The following is a 23,396-nucleotide window of genomic DNA, read 5'->3' on the forward strand; positions in this document are numbered from 1 at the left end:
TTACAAACACACAAACTGAACACACACACACACACACACACACACACTGTTACAAACACACAAACTGAACACACACACACACACACACACACACACTGTTACAAACACACACAAACTGAACACACAACACACACACACACACACACACACTGTTACAACACACAAACTGAACACACACACACACACACACACACACACACACTGACAAACACACAAACTGAACACACACACACACACACACACACACACACTGTTACAAACACACAAACTGAACACAACACACACACACACACACACACACTGTTACAAACACACAAACTGAACACAACACACACACACACACTGTTACAAACACACAAACTGAACACAACACACACACACACACACACTGTCACCGACACACAAAACTGAACACAACACAATTTTGGAAACAAATGAATGACTTACTGGGAAAATCTGAACGTTTCCTGTTAATTTACTTATTAATAATGAAAATACGACCAGTCTTGAGGAGTAACAGATTACATGTACCGGAGTAATCAGAGTACAAATGATGAGTAACTGTATTCAGTTACAGTTACTGTTTCAGTGAGTGGGAATTGGATTACAGTTACTTTGTTGAAATAAATCGATCACACAGAGAGATTTTACGGTTTTCTTTTTTTCACATTTTGGGCAAAATCCCCCCTTTTTTTTTCTTTCTTTTTTTTTGGGTAATTCCACTCGGACTAAAAAAGGACTAAAACAGGACTAAACCAGTTCTGAACCAGAGGATGAGTTTAAAGTTCAGATTTCAGTTTCGGGTCTGAATTCTTCTGAACCGTTTTAAAATATTTCACTAAATCTCGTGTAAATTAAAGAATGTTTTTTTTTTTTTTTTGTAAATTCCACAAAATCTTCTGCGACTCTGTCCGAACCATGACTCAGCACTTTGTGAAACCCGAGTGACTAACGAACACCTGAGGGGGCGGGGCTACGGGCACCTGAGGGGGCGGGGCTACGGGCACCTTCACCTGGATTTATGGATTTATGACCCTGAGCTGCAGAAACAAAAATAACAAACCACAAAACAATAAAGAAATAAAGTAAATGAACCAACAAAACCTGCAGCAAGAAACACAGTCAACATACAATATTTACACACGATTACGACGTTTATTATGTTTGAAATATTTAATTAGTCTGGAATTATTATTATTATTCCTCCAAATCAATCAATTCAAATTCTAATCTAATCTCACTTTATCAAACGGTCATGATGACACATAAACCTGAAGTTTAATCGAAATAAATAAAACATTAAAGTTAAAACTCCTGTCTGTGTTTAAGGTTCAAACCTGAGATAAAACGAGATGCAAAAAAAACTAAATCAACCAAAATAAAACAAAATTAAACAAAATAAACCAAAATAAACCAAAACAAAATCAACCAAAATAAAACAAAATTAAACAAAATAAAACAAAACAAAATAAACCAAAATAAAACAAAACAAAATCAACCAAAATAAAACTAAATAAACCAAAACTAAATAAAAAAAATAAAACTAAATAACACAAAACAAAATAAAACAAAACAAAATCAACCAAAATCAACCAAAATAAAACTAAATAAATCAAAATAAAACTAAACTAAATAAAACTAAATAAACCAAAATAAAACAAATCTGCTGCCGACAAAACAAAAACACGTCACACAAAAAGATTTAAATTATTGAAACGCTTCTTATTTTTCTGCTCACATTAATAATAAAGCACAAACAGACTAATTAAATATTTCAACCATAATAAACGTCGTAATCGTGTGTAAATATTGTATGTTGACTGTGTTTCTTGCTGCAGGTTTTGTTGGTTCATTTATTTTATTTCTTTATTGTTTTGTGCTTTGTCATTTGTTATATTTGTTTCTGCAGCTCAGGGTCATAAGTCCATAAATCCAGGTGAAGGTGCATGTAGCCCCGCCCCCTCAGGTGCCCGTAGCCCCGCCCCCTCAGGTGCCCGTAGCCCCGCCCCCTCAGGTGTTCGTGAGTCACTCGGGTTTCACAAAGTGCTGAGTCATGGTTCGGACAAACAGAGTCGCAGAAGATTTTGTGGAATTTACAAAAAAAAACAAAAAAACATTTATTTAATTTACACGAGATTTAGTGAAATATTTTAAAACGTTTCAGAAGAATTCAGACCCGAAACTGAAATCTGAACTTTAAACTCATCCTCTGGTTTAGTCCTGGTTTAGACCTGGTCTAGTCCTGGTTAAATCCCGGTTTAGTCCCATTTTAGTCCCGGTTTAGTCCTGGTTTAGTCTTGGTTTAGTCCTGATTCAGTCCTGGTTTAGACCTGGTTTAGTCTAGGTTTAGTCTAGGTTTAGTCCAGTCCTGGTTTAGTCCTGGTTTTAGTCCTGGTTTAGTCCTGAGTCCTGGTTTAGTCCTGGTTTAGTTCTGGTTTAGTCCTGGTTTAGACCTGGTTTAGACCTGGTTTAGATCTGGTTTAGATCCTGGTTTAGACCTGGTTTAGACCTGGTTTAATCCTGGTGTAGTCCTGGTTTAGTCCTGGTTTAGACCCGGTTTAGTCCAATTTTGGTCCAGTTTTAGTCCTGGTTTAGTCCCAGTTTTAGTCTTGGGTTTAGTCCAGTTTTAGACCTGGTTTAATCCTGGTGTAGTACTGGTTCAGTCCTGGTTTAGACCCGGTTTAGTCCTGGTTTAGTCCTGGTTTAGTCCTGGTTTAGTTTTGGTTTAGTCCTGGTTTGGACCCAATTTAGTCCTGGTTAAGACCTGGTTTAGTCCAGATTTGGTCCAGTTTTAGTCCTGGTTTAGTCCCAGTTTTAGTCCAGGTTTAGTCCAGTTTTAGTCCTGGTTTAGTCCAGTTTTAGTCCAGGTTTAGTCCAGTTTTAGTCCTGGTTTAGTCCAGTTTTAGTCCAGGTTTAGTCCAGTTTTAGTCCAGGTTTTAGTCCAGTTTTAGTCCAGGTTTAGTCCAGTTTTAGTCCTGGTTTATGTCATTTCATCTTGAATCTTTTATTTTTTTTAAACTCAAACATGAACAGAAACACAAACCTGCAGTTCAAATAAAATAAACTCAAGTAAAAAGAACATTTACTGTCCCTGTCCCTGTCCTGTCCCTGTCCCTGCTCCCTGTCCCTGTCCCTGTCCCTGTCTCTGTCCCTGCTCCTGTCTCTGTCCCTGCTCCTGTCCCTGTCCCTGTCTCTGTCCCTGCTCCTGTCCCTGTCCCTGTCCCTGTCCCTGTCCCTGTCCCTGTCCTGCTCCTGTCCTGTCCTGTCTGCTGTCCCTGTCCTGTCTGTCCCTGTCCCTGTCCCTGCTCCCTGTCCCTGTCCCTGTCCCTGTCCCTGTCCCTCCTGTCCCTGTCCCTGTCCCTGTCCTGTCTGTCCTGTCTGTCCCTGTCCCTGTCCCTGTCTGTCCCTGTCCCTGTCCCTGTCCCTGTCCCCTGTCCCTGCCCTGTCCCCTGTCCCCTGTCCTGTCCTGTCTCTGTCCCTGTCTGTCCTGTCCCTGTCCCTGTCCTGTCCCTGTCCCTGTCCTGTCTGTCCCTGTCCTGTCTGCTCTCTGTCCTGTCTGTCCCTGTCCCTGTCCCTGCTCCTGTCTGTCCTGTCCCTGTCCCCTGTCTCCCTGTCCCTGTCCTGTCCCTGCTCCTGTCCTGTCCCTGTCCCTGTCTCCTGTCCCTGTCCTGTCCCTGTCCCTGTCCCTGTCTCCTGTCTGTCCTGTCCCTGTCTGCCTGTCCCTGTCCCTGTCCTCTCCTGTCTGCTCCTGTCCTGCTGTCCCTGTCTCCTGTCCCTGTCCCTGTCCTCTGTCCTCTGTCCCTGCTCCTGTCTCTGTCTGTCCTGTCCCTGTCCCTCCTGTCCCTGCTCCTGTCCTGTCTCTGTCTGTCTGTCTCTGTCTCTGTCTCTGTCCCTGTCCTGTCCTGTCCCTGTCCCTGTCTGTCCCTGTCCCTGTCCCTGTCCCTCTCTGTCTCCTGTCCCTGCTCCTGTCCCTGCTCCTGTCCCTGTCTCCCTGTCCTGCTCCTGTCCCTGTCCTCCCTGTCCCTGTCCCTGTCCTCCCTGTCCCTGTCCTGTCCCTGTCCCTGTCCCTGCTCCCTGTCCCTGTCCTGTCTGTCTCCTGTCCCTGCTCCTGTCCTGTCCCTGCTCCTGTCTCCCTGTCCCTGCTCCTGTCCCTGTCCCTGCTCCTGTCCCTCTGTCCCTGTCCCTGTGTCTCTGTCCTCTCTGTCTCTGTCTGTCTGTCTGTCTGTCCCTGTCCCTGTCCCTGTCCTGTCCCTGCTCCTGTCCCTGTCCCTGTCTCTGTCTCTGTCTCTTCTGTCTCTCTTCTGTCCTTTTCTGTCTCTATTAAAGTTTTTGTCTCACTGACCTGACGTGTTTCTGCGGCTCCGGATCGTCCAGAAACAGGAACCCCGCAGCTGTGAGGAGCACCAGGACTGTGAGGATCCAGGGCCACGCGCCAGGGAGGTTTTCCAACAATCTCATTCCATAAAAACAAACACAAAAAAAACAACACAGCGAGACACGGAAGCGCGGACACTTCCTGGTTCGTCTTTGCGCTTTTCAGGAATTTTAAGCACAAATGTGAGATAAAAAGAGTGTGTGGTGAGTGTGAGCGGTGCCTGTGCGCTCAAGAGACATTTTAATCATTTAAATGTTGTTTACGTGAAGATTTAAGACGGAAAAAGGTTGATTTAAAGTGAAGAGTCTCGCGCATCTGCCGCCGCTGTCACCGGAGCAGCGCATGCGCAGTACGGCACCGGTGAAATAAAAACAGAATTTATTTTTTTTTATTTTTTTTTTTATGGATATTATAATTATTAAGTAATATCTACACCTGAATATTTGAAACTATAGGAAATATTTATATAATATTTAAATATAAACGCAGTCAGTCTCAGTGGAGTTAAAGCTGCACTGTGGGACTTTACTGTGGAGTTTTCTCGAACAAATCATTTTAAAATGAGCTTCGTTCCAGCTTCTGTCGTACTTATGAATAAATTGTAATCTATTTATTTATCGCTTTTAGTGCTTTGTCTTGGAAATACTGTTTTTTATTTATTTAATATTTATTTAATTTATTTGTAATTTATTTATTGTGTTTATTGTTCATAATGTGGATGAGTGAAATGTGACGTGTGGGACCAGGATCTCAAAAAACTGCAAAACTAATTTACCGACGGGTACGAATAAAGTGACCGAACCAAAACTGTCGTCTCAGAAATGTTACTGCTTTTTCCTGAAATGTTCCAGAGTGTGTCATTAAACACTGAGCAGGGTTCACCTCTCCACAGACCTGACCTGTGACTGGGCTTTTGAATGATGTGAGGTATGAAAGTACAGAGACGAGAATACACCCACAGACCTGGTTTAGTCCTGGTTTAGTCCTGGTTTAGACCTGGTTTAGTCCTGGTTTAGTCCTGGTTTAGTCCTGGTTTAGTCCTGGTTTAGTCCTGGTTTAGTTCCTGGTTTAGTCCTGGATTAGTTCTGGTTTAGTCCTGATTTAGTCCTGGTTTAGACCTGGTTTAGACCTGGTTAAGTTCTGGTTTAGTTCTGGTTTAGTCCTGGTTTAGTCCTGGCTTAGTTCTGGTTTAGTCCTGGTTTAGTCCTGGCTTAGTCCTGGTTTAGTCCTGGTTTAGTTCTGGTTTAGTCCTGGTTTAGGTTCTATCATTTAATGTGGAAAATCACAGGAGATTGTCTAAACAAAGAGGGTTTTATTTTCGTTATGGAATCAAAATCGGTATCGAGTATCGAGTCTGTTGTGGAATATCGAGTATCGAGTCTGTTGTTGAGTATCGAGTCTGTTGTTGAGTATCGAGTCTGTTGTTGAGTATCGAGTATCGAGTCTGTTGTTGAGTATCGAGTCTTTTGTTGAGTATCGAGTATCGAGTCTGTTGTTGAATATCGAGTATCGAGTCTTTTGTTGAGTATCGAGTCAGTTGTTGAGTATCGAGTATCGAGTCTTTTGTTGAGTATCGAGTCTGTTGTTGAGTATCGAGTCTGTTGTTGAGTATCGAGTATCGAGTCTGTTGTTGAGTATCGAGTCAGTTGTTGAGTATCGAGTATCGAGTCTGTTGTTGAATATCGAGTATCGAGTCTTTTGTTGAGTATCGAGTCAGTTGTTGAGTATCGAGTATCGAGTCTGTTGTTGAGTATCGAGTCTGTTGTTGAGTATCGAGTATCGAATCTGTTGTTGAGTATCGAGTCTTTTGTTGAGTATCGAGTATCGAGTCTGTTGTTGAATATCGAGTATCGAGTCTGTTGTTGAATATCGAGTCTTTTGTTGAGTATCGAGTATCGAGTCTGTTGTTGAATATCGAGTCTTTTGTTGAGTATCGAGTCTGTTGTTGAGTATCGAGTATCGAGTCTGTTGTTGAATATCGAGTCTGTTGTTGAGTATCGAATATCGAGTCTGTTGTTGAGTATCGAGTCTTTTGTTGAGTATCGAGTATCGAGTCTGTTGTGTTGTTGTTGTGTGTGTGTTTTAAACTTGTGTGTGTGTGTGTGTAAAGTTGTGTGTGTGTCAATGTGTGTGTGTGTAAAGTTGTGTGTGTGTGTGTATACTCTTGTGTGTGTGTGTGTATAAATTTGTGTGTGTGTGTGTATACTCTTGTGTGTGTGTGTAAAGTTGTGTGTGTGTGTGTGTATACTCTTGTGTGTGTGTGTGTATACTCTTGTGTGTGTGTGTAAAGTTGTGTGTGTGTGTGTATACTCTTGTGTGTGTGTGTGTATACTCTTGTGTGTGTGTGTAAAGTTGTGTGTGTGTGTGTATACTCTTGTGTGTGTGTGTATACTCTTGTGTGTGTGTGTAAAGTTGTGTGTGTGTGTATACTCTTGTGTGTGTGTGTGTTGTGTGTGTGTGTAACTTGTGTGTGTGTGTTTTAAACTTGTGTGTGTGTGTGTGTGTGTGTGTAAAGTTGTGTGTGTGTGTGTGTCTGTTTTAAACTTGTGTGTGTGTGTGTGTAAAGTTGTGTGTGTGTATACTCTTGTGTGTGTGTGTTTTAAACTTGTGTGTGTGTGTAAAGTTGTGTGTGTGTGTGTATACTCTTGTGTGTGTGTGTGTAAAGTTGTGTGTGTGTGTGTGTGTATACTGTTGTGTGTGTTGTGTGTTTTAAACTTGTGTGTGTGTGTTTTAAACTTGTGTGTGTGTAAAGTTGTGTGTGTGTGTGTATACTCTTGTGTGTGTGTGTTTTAAACTTGTGTGTGTGTGTGTAAACTTGTGTGTGTGTGTGTAAACTTGTGTGTGTGTGTGTGTAAACTTGTGTGTGTGTGTGTAAACTTGTGTGTGTGTGTATACTCTTGTGTGTGTGTGTGTTTTAAACATGTGTGTGTGTGTGTGTGTGTAAACTTGTGTGTGTGTGTGTAAACTTGTGTGTGTGTGTATACTCTTGTGTGTGTGTGTGTTTTAAACATGTGTGTGTGTGTGTGTGTGTATACTCTTGTGTGTGTGTGTGTTTTAAACTTGTGTGTGTGTGTGTAAACTTGTGTGTGTGTGTGTATACTCTTGTGTGTGTGTATACTCTTGTGTGTGTGTATACTCTTGTGTGTGTGTGTGTTTTAAACTTGTGTATGTGTGTCTAAACTTGTGTGTGTGTGTATACTCTTGTGTGTGTGTGTAAAGTTGTGTGTGTGTGTGTATACTCTTGTTGTGTGTTTTAAACGTGTGTGTGTGTGTGTATACTCTTGTGTGTGTTTTAAACGTGTGTGTGTGTGTGTATACTCTTGTGTGTGTGTGTGTGTGTGTGTGTGTATACTCTTGTGTGTGTGTGTGTGTGTGTGTACTCTTGTGTGTGTTTTAAACTTGTGTGTGTGTGTGTGTATACTCTTGTGTGTGTGTGTGTATACTCTTGTGTGTGTGTGTGTGTGTATACTCTTGTGTGTGTGTATACTTTGTGTGTGTGTGTATACTCTTGTGTGTGTGTGTGTGTGTGTATACTCTTGTGTGTGTTTTAAACTTGTGTGTGTGTGTGTGTATACTTTGTGTGTGTGTGTGTGTGTGTGTGTGTGTGTATACTCTTGTGTGTGTTTTAAACGTGTGTGTGTGTGTATATACTCTTGTGTGTGTGTGTGTACTCTTGTGTGTGTTTTAAACTTGTGTGTGTGTGTGTGTATACTCTTGTGTGTGTGTGTTTTAAACTTGTGTGTGTGTGTGTATACTCTTGTGTGTGTGTGTGTGTATACTCTTGTGTGTTGTGTGTGTGTATACTCTTGTGTGTGTGTGTGTGTGTGTGTGTATACTCTTGTGTGTGTGTGTATACTCTTGTGTGTGTGTGTGTATACTCTTGTGTGTGTGTGTGTGTGTGTAAACTCTTGTGTGTGTGTGTGTGTGTATACTCTTGTGTGTGTGTGTGTGTGTGTATACTCTTGTGTGTGTGTGTGTGTATACTCTTGTGTGTGTGTGTGTGTGTGTATACTCTTGTGTGTGTGTGTGTGTGTGTATACTCTTGTGTGTGTGTGTGTGTATACTCTTGTGTGTGTGTGTGTGTGTATACTCTTGTGTGTGTGTGTGTGTGTGTAAACTTGTGTGTGTGTGTGTATACTCGTGTGTGTGTGTATACTCTTGTGTGTGTGTGTTTTAAACTTGTGTGTGTGTGTGTAAACTTGTGTGTGTGTGTGTGTGTGTGTGTACTTGTGTGTGTGTGTGTGTGTGTGTATACTCTTGTGTGTGTGTGTGTATACTCTTGTGTGTGTGTGTGTGTGTGTATACTCTGTGTGTGTGTGTGTGTATACTCTTGTGTGTGTGTGTTTTAAACTTGTGTGTGTGTGTGTGTGTGTGTGTAACTTGTGTGTGTGTGTGTGTGTGTGTGTATACTCTTGTGTGTGTGTGTGTGTGTATACTCGTGTGTGTGTGTGTGTGTGTGTATACTCTTGTGTGTGTGTAAACTTGTGTGTGTGTGTGATTTAAAGGCGTTTGTTGGGACACAAAAGCCTGACACTCTGTCGGTGTTATGAATGTATCAACTCTGCGAGAGCGATCGGAGACGAGCCGACGCATCGACCCGATCGCGCCGGCGCCGACCAATCGCGGCCCTCCGCCCGCAGCCTCCAACATGGCGGCTTTGTGCGTCTCGGCGGGCGCTCATTAGCGGCGCGGCGGGGGCCGAGACCCTTTGTTCCGTTCGGACGCGACGGAGCGAAGGAGCGAGGGACGAGGCGGAGGAGCGAAGGACGAGAGGCGGGAGGAGCCTTCGATCGAGCGGCGGGAGGCGGCGCCGACTTCACCGGACACTGGTCAATCGTCTCCATCGATCCAGCAGCTAAAGTGAAACGTATAGATCCAACGAGAAGAAAGTCCTCGAGAAAGAAAGAAAGTCTATAACGTCCTCACAGAGACATGTTCAGAGTCTGAAACACAACACAAACACACACAAACACAGACACACAACACACACAACACACACACCAGAGTTTATCACAACACAAACATCAAGATTAATCATAATAATCATAATAATCATAATAAACTGTTCAGTTCCAGACGTTTGTGCGTCGGTTTTCACTCGTCTGTTTCTCTCGACACAAAGAAAATGTGACGACACCGACTCAGTTCAGTTCATGTGGAGTAAGAAGTTTTCAAAAATATTCGTGCACATAGAACAGAAATCGGTGCAGATTTGTCTGTAGTTGCGCATAAAATAAATATTTGTAAACTCTCCAATGAGTCCAGTCGTACATAAAATATATCGTGTGTATTTTATCATCAGAATACGAACTGAAAAATTACGACATCAGGAATTACAATTACGAAATGAAAATTTACGATTACACTTTCATCAGTACGAACACGAATTCACAGACGGAATTTGACTGTCAAAAATATGTCATCACTTCACAGACATTATTTATGGAGCAGAAGAAACATGGATCCAGATCAAGACTGTGCATGTTTAAAGGTTGTATTAAAGGTCGTATAGAGGATTTTAAGGGAAGTGAAATACAGCGACCGTCCTTTTTCAAATGTTGTGCATGTGACTCCACCTTCCTCAGTGTGCATGTTCAAATCACTGTTGAAGTGACCTGCGAAAAAGACGGGTTTTAGCCCTTCGTTTTTTTGCGGCGAACTATTGGCTGCAATTGTTTGCAATCTGAAAAAGCCTCACCGCATATAAACCACATAATCCCCGTCCACACTGATAGATTTTCATTCTTTCTTTTTTTTCCGTCATCATAATTAAAAGCTGCTGTAATGGTGTTTTAAACTTTCAATGACAATTTTAAACAAAACAAAAAAATCCTCCATACAACCTTTAAGTTTGTAGCAGAGTAAAAACAGAGAAATGACACAACGAGGAGCTACAACAGAAGAAAAACAAGTGGATTAGTTCAAATTTATTGTAAAAATGTTTTGTCTTGTCACATTGAATTCGGGAACCAAACGCTGCTGTGTGATTTTGTGTAGAAACTCCTCGTCTGAGCGGGAAACTGCACCTGTACGTTCGATAACACAGTGGAACCAGTTGGTAAAATCACACGTAACGTTTTGTCTCTGATGATTTGATTTTGTGTTTAAAGTCGTGTTTTTCTGTCACAAACTTCATGTTTCCTTTTTCACTAAATTTTTCGAGCAGCAAAATGTTTCCTTTTCCGTGAGGGAAAGTTTCAGATTCAGTTCGGTTGAAACGCTGCAGTTTAACTCAGGATCAGACTCAGATTATGGGATCAACTCAGAGGAACAAAGAGCTCGTTTGCAGATGATCAGGGTTTAGGGGCCACAGCACCACAACAGAAACAGAAAGAGAAAGAGAAAGAGAAAGAGCGCCCCCTCTGGTCACGACCAATTTACTGACTAAAGATCATCTTCAATTCAACAGTTTCAAGTTTCAGACACAGGCAGAACATGCAAACTCCACACAGACACAGGAAGCTTCAAAATGCTCGAAAATGACACGAAATGTTGTAATCGTTTGTATTTGGTTTGTGTGTTTTGTGTGTCTCTGTTTTCATTTTTTATTTCTAAAATAATTCATGATGAGTGGAGGAATGTTCATGGGAAACGTCTTTAGACCTCAGACTCAGACCAGGACCTCAGACTCAGACCAGGACCTCAGACTCAGACCAGGACCTCAGACTCAGACCAGGACCTCAGACTCAGACCAGGACCTCAGACTCAGACCAGGACTCAGGTTCTGTTCACACTAGAAACACTCACAGGTAAAAACACCAAATATTTGATGTGAAGTGTTTTTGGTTTAGATCAGAAGTGTCCAAACTTTTTTCATCCAGGGACATATTTCTAAACCCAGAAGAAGCAGAGGGACGATCGAGGGCCACAGACTGACGCTCAGTACAGAGAATAATTAAAATCTGTGCAGGTTTAACACGTTAGAATGAACCATCGTCTTTATTTACGCTCAGATCCTCAAAACCACAAACTCAATATTAAATATTCACTTTATCAAAGGAGATTCTCAAAAAAAACTTGCAGTAAAAAGTAAATTTTTCATTGATGCAAAGTAATTTGGGCCAATTCTCCTGGAAGCCTGAGGGCCAAGAAAAATTTGTCTGAGGGCCACATTTGGCCCACGGGCCAGAGTTTGGACATGTCTGGTTCAGACGCTGACGATGTTTTTGGGGCTTAAAAACAAAAATCTGAAACCACCTCCAGAGTGAAAAAGTTGAAAAACAAACCCCAGTAGAGTTTCTGTCTCCACTGTAAGACACACAACTCAGGTCACATGAGCTCAGGTCACATGAGCTCAGGTCACATGAGCTCAGGTCACATGAGCTCAGGTCACATGAGCTCAGGTCACATGAGCTCAGGTCACATGAGCTCAGGTCACATGAGCTCAGGTCACATGAGCTCAGGTCACATGAGCTCAGGTCACATGAGCTCAGGTCACATGACAAGCATTAACATCTCTATGGAGACGAGCAGTTTGGTTCTAAACTCTGGTTTGTTTGTTTGTGGTCAGATGTGGATTCCAGACGCTCCTCCGTCTGAGTCCTGATCCCAAACCACAAATCTGTTTACTCAAGATCCTCAAACCAGACCAGGTTTAAGACCTGGGCCAGTCCTGATCTAGTCCTGCTCTAGTCCTGTAGTATGAATCTTTATCAGAGACCTGGTTTAGACCTGGTTTAAACCTGGTTTAGTCCTGGTTTAATTCTGGTTTAGTCCTGGTTTAGTCCTGGTTTAGTCCTGGTCTAGTCCTGGTTTAGTCCTGGTCAGAATCAGGTCTGTAGTTCTAAACCTGGTCTCTGGTCTGTGTGAGTTTGTGCAGATCTTCTAAACGTCGTGAGGACGTCTGAGTGCAGAAGGTCACAGAAGAAGAACCGTGGACTCTGTGTCTGTTACAATCAACTGTTTATTTTTTCACGTCTTTAAACATTAAAAATCGGGGACAGAGTCTCAAACCGCGACTGAGTTTTGTTCCGTTTGTTCCGTTTGTTCTGTTGATGAGACGGAGCCTCAGACTGAGAGGATCTTTCATGTTCTCCTGACGAACCCGGAGCCTCGTCCTTCTGAACGCCGCAGGGCCTCGTCCTTCTGAACGCCGCGCTAATGAGCTACGGCTAATGCTAATGTTTACTCATGGCAGAATTAGCAGCTAACTCCGCGGGAAGCTAACACCCGGCTAATCCTCCGCGAGTGAGCCTCATAATCCCATCAGCCCACAGAAGAAGAAGAAGAAGAAACCAAACCAAACCACCACGAGAAACTCTGACGCGACCAAGAGCAACAATCTGTGCATCAGTCGTTCAGTCATTTTTCAATGTAAAACCAAAAATAAGAAAACAAAAAACCAACAATTTTATTCTAACCCCCAATTCACACCAAAGTGCAGCGGCTCAGCACACGAGCAGCAGACGCACAGAGTCACGCCGACTGAGTCACGCCGACAGAGTCACGCCGACAGAGTCACGCCGACTGAGTCACGCCGACTGAGTCACGCCGACTGAGTCACGCCGACTGAGTCACGCCGACTGAGTCACGCCGACTGAGTCACGCCGACAGAGTCACGCCGACAGAGTCACGCCGACAGAGTCACGCCGACTGAGTCACGCCGACTGAGTCACGCCGACAGAGTCACGCCGACTGAGTCACGCCGACAGAGTCACGCCGACAGAGTCACGCCGACAGAGTCACGCCGACAGAGTCACGCCGACTGAGTCACGCCGACAGAGTCACGCCGACAGAGTCACGCCGACAGAGTCACGCCGACTCACGCCGACTGAGTCACGCCGACTGAGTCCGCCGACGAGTCCGACTGCCGACTGAGTCACGCCGACTGAGTCACGCCGACTGAGTCACGCCGACAGAGTCACGCCGACAGAGTCACGCCGACAGAGTCACGCCGACTGAGTCACGCCGACTGAGTCACGCCGACTGAGTCACGCCGACAGAGTAAAACACACATCCAACGAGCGTCTGACGCTGACGCTGCTCCACAGTTGGACTTTTTGCAGCGTCAGCGATGCGTCTCCAAGGTTTTTAGCAGGAGAAAGACAGGAAATAAACATGTGATGTCAGAATAAAGTTCCGATGCCCTTTCAAAATAACAAAACCAAAGTCAAGACAACGACATAAACAACACACTGTGTCCAAGGAAACGTTAATGATGACGACGAAAAGTTAATCCTCAAAGTGGAGAAATATAACGTGATTTACAATGTCAGACACCAATTCTACAAGGACTCAGGACTAAACCAGGACTAAACCAGGACTAAACCAGAACCAGGACTCACAGTCTGAATGTGCTCAGAGGTCCTTCCGTGTCGACCCGAGTGACCGCGGGCGAAAGACCAGTGCAGAACTCAGAGACGAGGAGGTACGAGCTCTTCTGGACACCTGCTCCACGAGGTTCACAGTTCAGTATCTCTCCAAGATTAGTCCTGGTTTAGTCCTGGTTTAGTCCTGGTTTAGTCCTGGTTTAGTCCTGATGTAGTCCTGGTTTAGTCCTGATGTAGTCCTGGTTTAGTCCTGGTTTAGTCCTGGTTTAGTCCTGGTTTAGTCCTGGTTTAGACCTGGTTTAGTCCTGGTTTAGTCCTGGTTTAGTCCTGGTTTAGTCCTGGTTTAGTCCTGGTTTAGTCCTGGTTTAGTCCTGGTTTAGTCCTGGTTTACCTGGTTTAGTCCTGGTTTAGTTTTTAGTCCTGGTTTAGTCCTGGTTTAGTCCTCCTGGTTTAGTCTGGTTTAGTCTGGTTTAGTCCTCCTGGTTTAGTCCTGGTTTAGTCCTGGTTTAGTCCTGGTTTAGTCCTGGTTTAGTCCTGGTTTAGTCCTGGTTTAGACCTGGTTTAGTCCTGGTTTAGTCCTGGTTTAGACCTGGTTTAGACCTGGTTTAGTCCTGGTTTAGTCCTGGTTTAGTCCTGATTTAGTCCTGGTTTAGTCCTGGTTTAATCCTGGTTTAGTCCTGGTTTAGTCCTGGTTTAGTCCTGGTTTAGTCCTGGTTTAGTCTCGGTGCTGGACTCTGTGTCCACATATAAACGTATCGTCTTTATCACCTGGACGGAGATTTTAATCACACTCATAATGTTTGTTAATTATTGGTGATTTTACCTCATTAAAGGAACAAAAGAACCTGAGGTGTTTCATGTTTGTGTTAATAGATTTAAACTCATTAAACTGAGCTGCAGTTTTACTTAATAAACATGAACTTCATCCAGACTTTAGACCAGGACCAGACCAGGACCAGACCAGGACCAGACCAACCAGACCAGGACCAGGACCAGACCAGGACCAGACCAAGACCAAGACCAGACCAGACCAGACCAGACCAGACCAGACCAGGACCAGACCAGACCAGACCAGACCAGACCAGACCAGACCAGAAGACCAGACCAACCAGACCAGGACCAGACCAGGACGAGACCAGAGACGAGACCAGGACCAGACCAGGACCAGACCAGACCAGACCAGGACCAGACCAGACCAGACCAGGACCAGACCAGGACCAGACCAGGACCAGACCAGACCAGACCAGACCAGACCAGGACCAGACCAGGACCAGGACCAGACCAGACCAGGACCAGGACCAGGACCAGGACCAGACCAGGACCAGACCAAGACCAGACCAGACCAGACCAGACCAGGACCAGACCAGACCAGACCAGACCAGACCAGACCAGACCAGGACCAGACCAGGACCAGACCAGGACCAGACCAGGACCAGACCAGACCAGACCAGGACCAGACCAGACCAGACCAGACCAGACCAGACCAGGACCAGACCAGGACCAGACCAGACCAGACCAGACCAGGACCAGACCAGGACCAGACCAGACCAGGACCAGACCAAGACCAGACCAGACCAGGACCAGGACCAGACCAGGACCAGACCAGGACCAGACCAGACCAGACCAGACCAGACCAGGACCAGACCAGACCAGACCAGACCAGACCAGACCAGGACCAGGACCAGACAGACCAGACCAGACCAGACCAGGACCAGGACCAGGACCAGACCAAGGACCAGACCAAGACCAGACCAGACCAGACCAGACCAGACCAGACCAGGACCAGACCAGACCAGACCAGGAGACCAGACCAGACCAGACCAGACCAGACCAGACCAGACCAGACCAGGACCAGGACCAGACCAGACCAGACCAGACCAGGACCAGACCAGACCAGACCAGACCAGACCAGACCAGACCAGACCAGACAGACCAGACCAGACCAGACCAGACCAGACCAGACCAGACCAGACCAGACCAGACCAGAGACCAGACAGACCAGACCAGACCAGACCAGACCAGACCAGACCAGGACCAGACCAGGACCAGACCAGACCAGACCAGACCAGACCAGACCAGACCAGGACCAGACCAGGACCAGACCAGACCAGACCAGACCAGACCAAGACCAGACCAGGACCAGACCAGACCAGACCAGGACCAGACCAGGACCAGACCAGGACCAGACCAGGACCAGACCAGACCAGACCAGACCAGACCAGACCAGGACCAGACCAGACCAGACCAGACCAGGACCAGACCAGGACCAGACCAGACCAGACCAGACCAAGACCAGACCAGACCAGACCAGACCAGACCAGGACCAGACCAGGACCAGACCAGACCAGACCAGGACCAGACCAGGGACTGAGACCAGAGTCCAGACCAGGACCAGACCAGGACCAGACCAGGACCAGACCAGGACCAGACCAAGACCAGACCAAGACCAGACCAAGACCAGACCAGGACCAGACCAGGACCAGACCGAGACTGAGACCGAGTCCAGACCGGACCAGACCAGGACCAGACCAGGACCAGACCAGGACCAGACCAAGACCAGACCAAGACCAGACCAAGACCAGACCAGGACCAGACCAGGACCAGACCAGGACTGAGACCGAGTCCAGACCAAGACCAGACCAGGACCAGACCAGGACCAGACCGGAGGCGTAGAGCCAAGGGCCGGAGCTCCAAGCTGAGGTTCGGACCCTGCGGAGGCTCAGAGTCCAGCCTCCTCCTCCAGAACCAGGACAACGAGTCGTCTCCAGACCTGAGAGGACGACGAGTCGTCTCCAGACCTGAGAGGACGACGAGTCGTCTCCAGACCTGAGAGGACGACGAGTCGTCTCCAGACCTGAGAGGAGAGGACAACGAGTCGTCTCCAGACCTGAGAGGACGACGAGTCGTCTCCAGACCTGAGAGGACAGCGAGTCGTCTCCAGACCTGAGAGGACAGCGAGTCGTCTCCAGACCTGAGAGGACGACGAGTCGTCTCCAGACCTGAGAGGACGACGAGTCGTCTCCAGACCTGAGAGGACAGCGAGTCGTCTCCAGACCTGAGAGGACGACGAGTCGTCTCCAGACCTGAGAGGACGACGAGTCGTCTCCAGACATCTGAGAGAGGACGACGAGTCGTCTCCAGACATGAGAGGACGACGAGTCGTCTCCAGACATGAGAGGACGACGAGTCGTCTCCAGACATGAGAGGACGACGAGTCGTCTCCAGACCTGAGAGGACGACGAGTCGTCTCCAGACCTGAGAGGACAGCGAGTCGTCTCCAGACCTGAGAGGACAGCGAGTCGTCTCCAGACCTGAGAGGACGACGAGTCGTCTCCAGACCTGAGAGGACGACGAGTCGTCTCCAGACCTGAGAGGACAGCAGAGAGGAGGACAGAAGGTCTGGAGAGGAGGAGGAGGAGGAGGATTGTTGTTGCTTCGTTAGTGACTGAAAAGAATGTGAAAAGTGTCGTTGACTTTAAGACGACGAGAAACGTCCACATCGTCCTCAGTCCACGACGTCCACATCGTCCTCAGTCCACGACGTCCACATCGTCCTCAGTCCACGACGTCCACATCGTCCTCAGTCCACGACGTCCACATCGTCCTCAGTCACGACGTCACATCGTCCATCTCCACGACGTCCACATCGTCCTCAGTCCACGACGTCCACATCGTCCTCAGTCCACGACGTCCACATCGTCCTCAGTCCACGACGTCCACATCGTCCTCAGTCCACGACGTCCAGAGTCTCCGAGACAAAACCTCCTCACACCAAAGTCAAATCCACAAAGGTTTTTTCTCTGATCTTTTCTGTGACCAGGACCAAACCAAACATCTGGGAGGGCATCTGACACACCACTGTTTAATCCAGCCAAGTCCAAACTACGGCCCGTGGGCCAAACGCAGACCCAGACAAAGATTTTTTGGCCCTCAGGCTTTTTACTGCAAGTTTTTTGAAAGCAAATATTTAATATTTAGTGTTTAGTGGTTTTAAGGATCTGAGGCTCTTTCTAAAGTGTTAAACATGTTTGAATGATTCGCTCGATCGTCCTTCTGCCTCGATCAGACGCTCCAGCCTCATCATCACAAGGTCCTTCCCTCTTCTGTTGTTTGTCAGCAACATTTCTCTTGAACAACTGAATGTTTATTTGATGAAAACAACAGGAATAATCCCTGGATCAGGGAAGAATTAGTTAAACTTTTGGATGTTTACCAAATAAAAATGGCTGCAACATCAACATTTTTAGAGATATTGACGGGAAAACACATAATCATTTATAACAGCATCAGTTAAGACCAGCATGACTTAATGTGTTGGTTTACAAACCCACCAATGCTTCATTAAAAGAAAAAGATTTAAAATAAAATTGAAATGAAAGTTGTAGAGCTCGAATTACTGAACATTTTACAAGAAAATCAGACAATTATTAATCCTGTTCCACTTAAGACGACATTTCCACCCCAATCATTTTTTCCTCAAACATTTTTGCTGTATTTTAAGGGTTTAATATATTTATTACTTTTAATAATTATTAATGATTTACTTTTTTAAATATTTAAAACTTGAAATACAATTTCATTTGTAACAACTTGACTAGAGGCTCTGCTTCGTCTGTGTTTAGAAATGTGAAAGAAAGTTTGGACGCCTCTGGTTTAATCTAGAAAAATCTCACACCTCTGGGAATGTTTGAACAAATCCTCAAATCAATCGTCCCAGAATCAAACGAACGCTTCAGTCCAGAGAAAAACTCAAACAAACAAAAGTCTGTGACACGTTTAAACCAGAGATTTAATCACAAATACAAATTATTTAAAAAGTCATGGGGCCATTGCACTTTTTTTTTTTGTAGCTAAGGCCTTAAATTAAATATTTTTTATGTCCAAAAAGTTGTTTGAACATGTTTGTATGAAAGAGTTTTTTGTTTTTTTCAGTTGTATTTCTGCTCCTGTAGTTTTTATTTCAGCCACACGACTCGACTGCAGCAGCAGAATGTGAAACTAAAGGATGTTTAACACTTCATGAGGAGGAAAAGGAGAAGATTTAAACACAACAATTTAAAAAAAATAAAATCCAGACGAAGACAAATGTACAAAAACTGTCCTCGGGTTTTGGAGGATGAACTTCAAGTCGCTCGTGTTCACATCAAGTCAGACCGAACCTCGGACGGAGAAGCACAAATGTCCAGGTCCTCCTGCTGTCCCTGCCTGTCCCTGCCTGTCCCTGCCTGTCCCTGTCTGTCCTGTCTGTCCTGTTGTCCCTGCCTGTCCCTGTCTGTCCCTGCCTGTCCCTGTCTGTCCCTGTCTGTCCCTGTCTGTCCCTGTCTGTCCCTGTCCTGTCCCTGTCCTGTCCCTGCCTGTCCCTGTCCCTGTCTGTCCTGTCTGTCCTGTCTGTCCCTGTCTGTCCTGTCCCTGTCCCTGTCTGTCCCTGTCTGTCCCTGCCCTGTCTGTCCCTGTCTGTCCCTGTCTGTCCCTGTCCCTGTCTGTCCTGTCTGTCCCTGTCTGTCCCTGTCTGTCCTGTCCCTGCCTGTCCCTGTCCCTGTCCCTGTCTGTCCCTGCTCCTGTCCCTGTCTGTCCCTGTCCCTGCCTGTCCCTGTCTGTCCCTGTCTGTCCCTGTCCTGTCTGTCCCTGTCTGTCCCTGTCTGTCCCTGTGTCCCTGTCCCTGTCCCTGCCTGTCCCTGTCTGTCCCTGTCTGTCCCTGTCTGTCCCTGTCCCTGTCCCTGTCCCTGTCCCTGTCCCTGTCTGTCCCTGTCTGTCCCTGTCTGTCCTGTGTCCCTGTGTCCCTGTCTGTCCCTGCTGTCCCTGTCTGTCCCTGTGTCCCTGTCCTGTCTGTCCTGTCTGTCTGTCCCCTGTACGCGTCTCTCCTCAGTCGTCCCTGTCTGTCCCTGTCTGTCCCTGTCTGTCCCTGTCTGTTCCCACGCGTCTCCTCCTCACATCAGGACGATTATCTGAGGGACGATCGCTGATTCCATCACAGCCTCATGTGTGGTCGTCTCTGGGCCCCTCAGACCGTCAAAAGTCCCTGTGAGTCCCTCTGTCCCCGTGTTTGTCCCCGTGTTTGTCCCCGTGTTTGTCCCTCTCTGTGTCGTCTGTGTGTCCAGAGGATTATCCGCGTTAGCATCAGGCTCCGTTAATGATGTTTGCTCTTCTGTGATCCACTAATGTCCCTGCGCCAAAGCTCATCAGGCCGAGCAAACAGACGACACAGAGACGGACACGGGGGGGGGGGGGACACACGGGGGGGGGACACGGGGGGGGACACGGGGGCCAAAGTAAGTAAGTAAGAGTAACATTCAGGGAGTCCGGTCGTCCCTGTTTTCAGTCTCAGTTTTGAGTCTAATACAAAAACACTGATTTGTCCAAATTTGACGCAGGAAATGTCCCAGTTTGATCTAAGCGACGTACCTCAGTTATTTCTAAACTTTAGTCCAACAAGTAGTCGGGGAAATTCAACTGAGGATATTAAAAAACGATGGGAGAAAGAAATGAAAGCAGATTTATCAACAGAACCGTGGGAGAAAACTTTAAAACTGTAATGTTTTATTTATGACTTTTTACTGTTTCAAACTCATTCGTTACAATATTACTGCATTTAAAATGTCAAACATTACATGACTATTGCATTACTTTAAGTTACTCTCACCAAAATAACCTTTGCGCTGTATATGGACTAAACCAGGACTAAACCAGGACTAAACCAGGACTAAACCAGGACTAAACCAGGTCTAAACCAGGTCTAAACCAGGTAAACCAGGACTCTAAACCAGGACTAAACCAGGTCTAAACCAGGTCTAAACCAGGACTAAACCAGGTCTAAACCAGGACTAAACCAGGACTAAACCAGGACTAAACCAGGTCTAAACCAGGTAAACCAGGACTAAACCAGGTCTAAACCAGGACTAAACCAGGACTAAACCAGGACTAAACCAGGTCTAAACCAGGACTAAACCAGGTCTAAACCAGGACTAAACCAGGTCTAAACCAGGACTAAACCAGGTCCAGGTCTAAACCAGGTAAACCAGGAAACTAAACCAGGACTAAACCAGGTCTAAACCAGGACTAAACCAGGAAACTAAACCAGGTGGAAACCAGGTAAAACCAGGTCTAAACCAGGACTCTAAACCAGGACTAAACCAGTAAACCAGGACTAAACCAGGTCTAAACCAGGACTAAACCAGGTCTAAACCAGGTCTAAACCAGGACTAAACCAGGTCTAAACCAGGACTAAACCAGGACTAAACCAGGACTAAACCAGGAAAACCAGGTAAACCAGGTCTAAACCAGGTCTAAACCAGGACTAAACCAGGTAAACCAGGACTAAACCAGGTCTAAACCAGGACTAAACCAGGTCTAAAACCAGGACTAAACCAGGTAAACCAGGACTAAACCAGGTCTAAACCAGGTCTAAACCAGGACTAAACCAGGACTAAACCAGGACTAAACCAGGAAACTAAACCAGGACTAAACCAGGACTAAACCAGGTCTAAACCAGGTCTAAACCAGGACTAAACCAGGTCTAAACCAGGACTAAACCAGGTCTAAACCAGGACTAAACCAGGTCTAAACCAGGTCTAAACCAGGACTAAACCAGGTCTAAACCAGATCTAAACCAGGACTAAACCAGGGGTAAAACCAGGACTAAACCAGGTCTAAACCAGATCTAAACCAGGACTAAACCAGGGGTAAAACCAGGACTAAACCAGGTCTAAACCAGGTCTAAACCAGGTCTAAACCAGGACTAAACCAGGTCTAAACCAGGTCTAAACCAGGTCTAAACCAGGTCTAAACCAGGTCTAAACCAGGTCTAAACAGTGTGGAGTTCTTTGTCGGTCCTTTCGCTCGCGGTCACCTGACGGTCTACGAGGAGCGTCTCTGGTGTTTCACCGCTGCTGATCTCGAGGTGATTTTAGCAAATTTGTATGAAGAAAAACCCACCACTTCAATCCAGGTTAAAGAAACATTGTAACGCACGTTACTCACATTTGTACCGAGTAAAATATTACTATTTTTCCCCCTGTGATGCCACATTACTGCGTTACAGCAAAAGTAATGCATTACTGTAATACATTACTTTTATAACACGTTACTCCCGAACACTGGGGAGAACATGTGTGAAACTGAACTCAACTCAACTTCTTGTTCTGCTTGTTGGTGGGAATTTAGTTGAAAAACCATAATTATTTATTTTTTAATAACTCCTAAACAACAGTTGAGAAGGAACATGAACGTCTGCGCAGGTCGGAGGTTTGTGGAGAGAACGAGGTTCACACACGTTTTGGTCTGGACACACGTCGGATCATCAACTGGACAAATAACCAGTTTCACTCAAAATGTGACGACACTTTACATGAGCGATGGACCTGATTCACCAAACAATGTCACATATTTATTCAAAATCCTTTGTGCCTGTGTGAAAAAGGCAATTACACGTAAATATCTTCAACCAGATCCTCGTGCGCTGGACGACTGGTCAAACACTGTGGAAGAAACTCATCAAATGGAGCATCTGACGCTGAGGCTCTAAGCTCATGTTTATTATGTAAGAGTGAAATGGTCTAAATATCAGAGTTTAGTTCCTGGACACGGCAGCTCCAGGTTTATACTTCCAAAACAATATCAGAGAACATGAGTGATGTGTGGACATATATATGTGTGTATATCATAAATATATATATATATATATATATATTCCTTATTGTTTGATATGTATATAAGAACATGTATGAGTGATGTGTGGACATATACAGTGAGAACTTTGGTTCCAGTGGAACTGGTGCAGGAACCGACACCGACACTGAAGAGGAAGGACGAATCTTACTTAAATAAAAGTACTGTTACTTTTATTTTATTACTGTTACTGCGATAAAAATATCACTCGCGAGGAAAAGATGCTGCCAGAAAAGTACAATCTCTTTTTAAAAAAAAGTTGTTCCACCTCTGGTGTTTTTGAAACATTCATTCTGCTGCGATAGACGATTTACAACAGACGTGAACAGAACTCAGACGTTTGTTGTAAATCGCTCCATCGCAGCAGTCGGGAAAAACACTGAGCCTGAGGAAGTTTAATGTCCAACTGACTCAGTCTGAACCGAACTGACCTGAGTTTGTGTTTCAGAACTCGATTTGATTGGCCGTTCCACTTCCTCCAGGTCGAGTCCAGAGAGAAACAGAATCCAGCGTTAAGGACGATTTACCGTCCAGCGTCAAATCATCTGCATCAGGACGCCGAGCGACGCCGAACGACGCCGAGCGACGCCGAGCGACGCCGAGCGACGCCGAACGACGCAGAGCGACACAGAGCGACACGAGCGACGCGAGCGACGCCGAGCGACGCCGAGCGACGCGAGCGACGAGCTCCTCCAGACTGTTCCAACTAAACCTCACCTTTCCACCTGAGCGGAGGACGAGTCAATATAAATAAATGTCACAGAAACAGATTCGACGAGACTGAAGCTCAGACTTAATGTGACGTTTGAAATTAGAACAAAAGTACAAAATCACAGTTTTACAGGTTTCACTTTTGACTCTGTTGAGACTCGTCGTGTTTCAGACTCGTCCTGCGTCTGTGGCAGAGGGGTTTTCCTCCTGAGGTTGTGGGTGAGATTCCCGGTGGACGTCCTGTCAGATCAGCGTTTTGTCCCCGTGTCGCTCTAAGTGGACATGAGTCAGGTGGTGTGGGGTTCAATTCCCAAAGCTCTTTGCTCATTATCCCGCCCTCACGCCCAATTAGAGCAGATCAGAGAAGCCCGAGGTTC

At 45.8% G+C, this 23,396-nt stretch overlaps 1 protein-coding gene across 2 annotated transcripts in view; it reads right to left on the reverse strand.

The window, feature by feature from the left end:
• Positions 1-4,722, reverse strand: part of htatip2 (HIV-1 Tat interactive protein 2) — a 21,767-nt gene extending 17,045 nt beyond the window's left edge. For both annotated transcript variants that reach the window (XM_055154907.1, XM_055154906.1), the window contains exon 1: positions 4,343-4,722. In XM_055154907.1, coding sequence (XP_055010882.1) covers positions 4,343-4,458 — 116 coding nt within the window. In that variant the 5' untranslated portion in view covers positions 4,459-4,722. The remainder of the gene's footprint in view (positions 1-4,342) is intronic.
• Between the last annotated feature and the right edge of the window lie 18,674 nt (positions 4,723-23,396).

This window comes from Boleophthalmus pectinirostris, unplaced genomic scaffold (assembly GCF_026225935.1).
Source record: "Boleophthalmus pectinirostris isolate CB_2022bp ecotype Guang Dong unplaced genomic scaffold, ASM2622593v1 HiC_scaffold_19, whole genome shotgun sequence".
Taxonomy (NCBI): domain Eukaryota; kingdom Metazoa; phylum Chordata; class Actinopteri; order Gobiiformes; family Gobiidae; genus Boleophthalmus; species Boleophthalmus pectinirostris.